The 6,057-nt window shown below is 35.7% G+C and overlaps 1 protein-coding gene across 1 annotated transcript; it reads left to right on the forward strand.

Annotated features, from left to right (window-relative positions):
• Positions 1 to 455: 455 nt before the first annotated feature.
• LOC140969553 (meiosis-specific protein ASY1) lies at positions 456 to 6,051 on the forward strand (the record flags this gene model as incomplete). Its single annotated transcript, XM_073430927.1, has 22 exons — positions 456 to 502; positions 589 to 645; positions 1,886 to 1,982; positions 2,067 to 2,135; positions 2,238 to 2,330; positions 2,614 to 2,737; positions 2,854 to 2,923; positions 3,028 to 3,069; positions 3,201 to 3,329; positions 3,411 to 3,524; positions 3,636 to 3,678; positions 3,755 to 3,793; positions 3,880 to 4,004; positions 4,142 to 4,154; positions 4,252 to 4,325; positions 4,418 to 4,501; positions 4,911 to 5,061; positions 5,136 to 5,212; positions 5,311 to 5,368; positions 5,469 to 5,635; positions 5,779 to 5,913; positions 6,021 to 6,051. Coding segments are annotated over exons 1-22 (1,795 nt in total), but the record flags the coding sequence as incomplete, so codon positions are not given.
• Between the last annotated feature and the right edge of the window lie 6 nt (positions 6,052 to 6,057).

The raw sequence follows: 6,057 nt of genomic DNA on the forward strand, positions 1-6,057 counted from the left end.
GAGATATGCAATTACAAGATCTTGATAACAATGAAATATAAGTTTTTGTGATAGGGTTAATTTTATCATTACAATTCAATATATAAATTTAATCATTCTTGTTAAAATCATATCAAACATTCAACATATTATCTTATCATTATATTTATCCTTGATTTATCCTTATACTGTATATCTCTTACTTATCATGTAACTAACTGTACCTAAGCGTCTAAGACACTCGTGCAACTGCATTTCCCTAGCCGAGCTTCTAGTTAATCCGAATAAAAACTTCAAGACCCAAATACCCCTACTTTCAAGTAAAATTACGGTCTCAATCACGCACACAGGTTCCTCATGCTCCGTTAACCACGGTTACCAATGCAACGCTGGTAATTTACTCTCTAACCAGGGTTAGCTTTCGAATACATTTATATATATACTCGTCGACTTCTCCCGTGTCCCGCCAATTTCATTTCCTTCCAAATTCCAACTCATTTCTCTCAGATTGCTCGAAACAATGGTGAGCTGAGACCTTTCTCTCTCGAGTAAACTCATCCGAATTTCCTCCTTATTTTCCATTTCTAACATTTTCTCCTCGAATTTCAGGTGGTTGCACAGAAAGTGAAGGAATCAGAGATCACTGAGCAGGACTCGCTTCTTCTCGTAATCACTTTTCTCAGATTTTTGTTTTATCGTCATTTTATTTCTTCTTTTGTAGATTTAGCCAGTGATTATTTGAATCGTAGTTAACCAGGTTTCAATCGATGTTTAGTGTTTTTTTTTTGGTATTTTGCTGTGATCGTGTATTTGTTCGGTTTTATGCAAATTTTGTCTCTGTGTTCGACATTTTGTGACTCTGTTTGATTTGATCGCCTATTTGTTCTATTTTTATGCACCTTTGTGTATACGTTTTGTTACTCTACGTTTGGTTATGGTGTTATTCAAGCTATCGATCTACTGTTTTAGTGCATTGAAAATTTTACATGAACTGCTGTTTTGATACGTAATTGCTGTCGTGCTTTTGGAATCATGTTTGAGTATATTAAATGTGTTTTCGAAGACTGTGGAGGCTGTCTGTTGCGTTGGTCAAGCTAGTGAAATTTGGCTTCGGTTTGATTGATCTGTAATAGTATAATGCCGTTGATGTGTGAAGCTTGTTTAATCAATCACGTGAGATCCAAATCAGAAAATGTCAGAAAGTACGTCAATAATTCGAAGCCGTTATCATATTGACTTAAAAAATTCAGTGAGGTAGGGGTGATATTTATTTGGTGCTTTCATATTTGGAAGAATCTAAACCGTTTGAGCAAGGGATATTGCTCTGCGACAAAACCAAAGTATATTTACCAGTAAGTTATCAAGAGGAGCTGCTCATTTTTGGTCATTTAGTGTTACGCATATTATAATTGATTGTACTATTCAGATTTCATGTGTAGATAACCTCTGAAGATTTTCCAATTACTTCATGTGTTCTCTACTAGCTTAAGTTATATACAAAAATATTGAGAGACTTTAGTTTTTTCCCCCTGAACTATAATGTATTTCGTCAACCATGATTGCAACTGCTTGGTGTCAAAAGATTTGAGTTGAGAAAACATCCCAGTTTGACAACAACCCAAGCCTCTCTAGTTGAGGAAATAGGAGGATTAATATCAGAAAACACAGCATTAACCTTACAGATCTATATTTTTGTTACCAGCCTATAGCTGCCTTTGATGTAGCTAATTGTGATGATGTTCACCTTCTCTTTGTTTTGAATCATTACATCATAGAACATGTGCATCAGTTGGACTTTTTTGTTGTTTCTATACTAGTAACAGAATTTTTTTTTCCCATTTCCTTGTAATTCTACATGTTACAACATTATTAACAACCATTGTCAAAATGTTTTTAATTTGAACAGACGAGGAATCTGTTACGAATTGCTATATTTAACATCAGTTACATCAGAGGTCTTTTCCCCGAGAAATATTTTAATGATAAGTCTGTTCCGGCCTTGGGTGAGTCTACTACACTCCTGGTGCATTCTGTCGCAGCTTTAATCAGTTGCTGATTTGAATTCATTTATCTTCACACTGAAACAGACATGAAGATCAAAAAGCTTATGCCTATGGATCCTGAATCACGCAGACTCATTGATTGGATGGAGAAAGGTATGTTAAACAATCCACAGATGCTATAGAGTTTTCTCAATAAATAATTATTACCCCAACCTCTTCAGCTCATCCATTTTCTGTATTTTCTTTTCTTGATAGGTGTTTATGATGCATTACAGAAAAAGTATTTGAAAACACTTTTGTTCTGTGTCTGTGAAACAGTGGATGGCCCAATGATCGAGGAATATTCATGTAGGTCCTTTTATTTCTTGAAAAAACATATGAGAGAGAATAATTCTAGATTAAGATCATCTGAGAAATCATAATTTGTTATTGAACTTTTAACAATTGTTAATCTTCAGGGTGTATTTGATTTGTCAATATTATTGTTATCTCCAAAACATAAAATAGTTTTAAGCTAATGCTGATGCTTGAACTTCTTTTTCCCGTTTATCGATTTCCAATGTACATTTGACCAGTCATTCGACATCATTTTTTCATTTATGCAGATATTAACGAAGTACCTTTCTTGCAGTTGCATTCAGTTACTCTAATTCTGATAGCCAAGAGGTCTCCATGAACATCAATCGTAGTGGGACCAAAAAAGGAGGGTCATTCAAGTGTAACTCCACAACAGAGATAACTCCTAGTCAGATGAGGTATTTAAATCATTATAATTATAAATTCTGAAAATCATCCATTTTCTGCAATCTTATTCTGGTTGAGTCTATGATGAAAATAATGCATAAATTTATGAGATAAATGCTACTTTCAGGAGTTCTGCATGTAAAATGGTTCGCACGTTGATTCAACTAATGAGAACTCTGGATAAGATGCCTGAAGAGGTCCTATTTCTGGAGACCTACACTGGCATGGACCTTTTAAATTCACTTCACTACCGATGTGGGAAATTTTTATAAAGCTAATTTTATGCATTTCATTTTTTCAGCGAACTGTATTGATGAAGCTACTATATTATGACGATGTTACGGTAGGCCTTTTTATTTATAAACTATGGGGAGTTTTATCTCTTGTTGTGAACAAATGGGATTGCTTAATGCCGCCATATCCTTATCCTAACTATGACTTTTAAAAATTTACCCCTTGTACTTGATATTTCAGCCTTCGGACTATGAGCCCCCATTTTTTAGAGGCAGCACGGAAGAGGAAGCTCATAATCCATGGACTAGAAATCCCTTGAGGATGGAAGTTGGCAGGGTCAACAGTAAACATCTAGTACTAGCTCTGAAGGTATGAAATCTCAAAAAAAATAGTATGATTTCACGTTGTTTTAGAGATCTTATAATATTCCTATACTCGTTGACTCGACAGGTTAAAAGTGTGCTTGATCCTTGTGAAGATGAGAATAATGACAATCCCCATGATGAGGTAAGCTTGGGAGTTGATTCTACCCAAAAAGTTGAAGATAGTGAATCTGAGAATGAGGTATTAATTAAATGCCTTTTCTCTTTCTATTATTAAGTTACTGCTGCTTGGAAACTCAACCCTTTTAATTTTTTCACCACTCAAAAACTCGCTTTCTACCTGTTTCTTCAGATAAGTGATTCAGATGATGATCGATACATTGTTGCACCTATAGGTAAATTTACAATCTTGTCGGTTTAAATTTATCGTACTCCCGGTGTAACCAGATATCCACGACATTTTGTTGATAGGAAAACAACAATGTGAAGAAAATGGTGCAAGTGATGAAGGTTCTATACAAATTGCCAGAAGAAATTAAGATGAACTTCCATGTCATTCAAGTTTAGCTAGAATATTGATGCTGCTTTCTATTCAGATAATACTCAGGATCCATCAGAAGATGAAAAACAATTTGGAAGGGTGAAGTACTGGATAATCTCACACCACCTTGAAATTGTTGAGCACACTGATGTTCTCTCAAACTTTCCCGATATCTCTGTGGTGAGGATATTTTTTATGATTCAATGACGTCATGGAGATAAAAATAGTTCTTTTTATAATTCAATAGAGTTTCTGTTTGTTTACGCAATCCAAGTTGTACTTGTTTGTGTACCTGACCAATGTTTCAATATTTGCAGATCTTGATTGAAGGTACATATCGAGGATCCTCTCACTTTATAACTGATAACGGAGTTCTAGTCCTGTAAGTTTTGCTGTTGAGCAATGCTAAATCTTCCTTCTGGTCCAGAAATTATGGAGAGGCTGGTGAATGAAGGTATTGTATCAAAAGCTGGAGCAGAAAGTTACTTCATCAATAAGAAGGTAAGGTTTTTTTTCATTTTTCCCTCTTTGCCTTGACTCATATCCTGAAACTGTATAATGTTCTAACCTTTTGACTTATATCCGAATATTAGAAACTTGAATACGAGTTTGATGCTGTGAAAGAGGAAGATGGTGGCAAAGCTAGTAATATGGGTTTAGATCACATGTATATGAAGGTGAAATTTTCTCCACTTTTATTACTTATATGGTTTCAGGCTCTATTATCTAAAAGAAATGACTCCTCCAACCTATCTGTTAATAATGTGGAATTCCTCTACCATAGAGTCCCTTAACGAGTTTGTATGTTACTAACTGCTGAACACCTGTCAAGTTCTTATAGTTGAGAACTGATAATTGTAAAAGTATCAATAGTTTTACTTTTTCATGACTTGAACGACTAAAAGGTTTGAACTTTCACACTTCATACATATCGCACCCCTTTGATCTTGAACTCAAGGGGAGGACTATGTATCAATTGTAATTATTTGTGTAACAAATTAGTGATGCACGAGATATCCTGCATACAAATATTCATGTTCATCTGTAATTTCTTGATCAGTGAATGAACTGTGGCTTTTGTGTCAGGCTTTGTATCATGCTCTTCCAATGAACTATGTAAGTATCTCAAAGCTTCAGAATAAACTTGAGGGTGAAGCCAACCAGGCTACAGTTCGCAAGCTTATTGACAAAATGATCCAAGAAGGCTTTGTTGAAGTCAGTGGCAACCGCAGACTAGGTAAATGTATTATTTCCATAGCATTTTCTAACCAAAGAAAAGACATTTCAATTAACACGTCATTTATGTCATAGGAAAACGTGTGATCCATTCCGATCTTACTAAAAAAAAGTTAAACGAAGTAAAGAAGATCTTAGACTCAGATGCTATGGTAAATATGATAAAACTCAATTTCCTTCCATATCTGATATCTCAAAATATCATTAGATTGTCTGCGTTGCTGCCATTTTTATGCATCAACTTGTTCAGGATGTGGATTTGAAGGAGCCATTTAACAAGTCCAATCGCCCAGAGGCTGAGACTATTGGTGCTCAATCCTATTTTCTTAGCTAATTCCCGAGCATATATCAATGCCTTAATTACATCGATGCAGTGGATACTAAACAGAAATCTGCATCGGCTATTAGGTAACAATCACAATGACTTCTCCACCTGTGGTGGCCTCCACTCGATTGGATCAGATGTCACACGCACCCGGGGCAGATCTGATGCACACCAGAATGGCTTGAGTAGGACTGAATCAGGTGCAACTACGAGAAAGGAACGTGTACATACTCCTACAAGCAGGATTGAGGTAAGTTGATTGTTTTCCAACATCAATTCCACTTACAGAACAGATAATTTCTGCTGTTACAATATATTTTTTTAAAAAAATATCAATCACCCTATTGACATATTAGTAGCTCAATTTAGAGTTCTTGATATGGTTGGTTACAGCCTGCTGCTTCTAGAGAGAGCTTTGTGCCTGGGGCTGAAGATGGCAGAGCCAATGAAAAAACTAACCACTGTGACGAGATGGACATTGTTGTAAGCAAGTCAACTCAGGACAAGCGTTTCAGGAAAGCAAGCACTGTATGCTCCAAACTAATGCTATTCTTTGAATGCAATTAGAAGCTCTTCTCGTACAATGATTAAATTCTTAATCTCCTTGTTAATTTAGCTTATCTCGACAATTTTAGGTCAAGGAGCCCATCCTCCAGCACGCAAAGCGCCAGA

Source organism: Primulina huaijiensis, unplaced genomic scaffold (assembly GCF_012295235.1).
Source record: "Primulina huaijiensis isolate GDHJ02 unplaced genomic scaffold, ASM1229523v2 scaffold42209, whole genome shotgun sequence".
Classification (NCBI taxonomy): domain Eukaryota; kingdom Viridiplantae; phylum Streptophyta; class Magnoliopsida; order Lamiales; family Gesneriaceae; genus Primulina; species Primulina huaijiensis.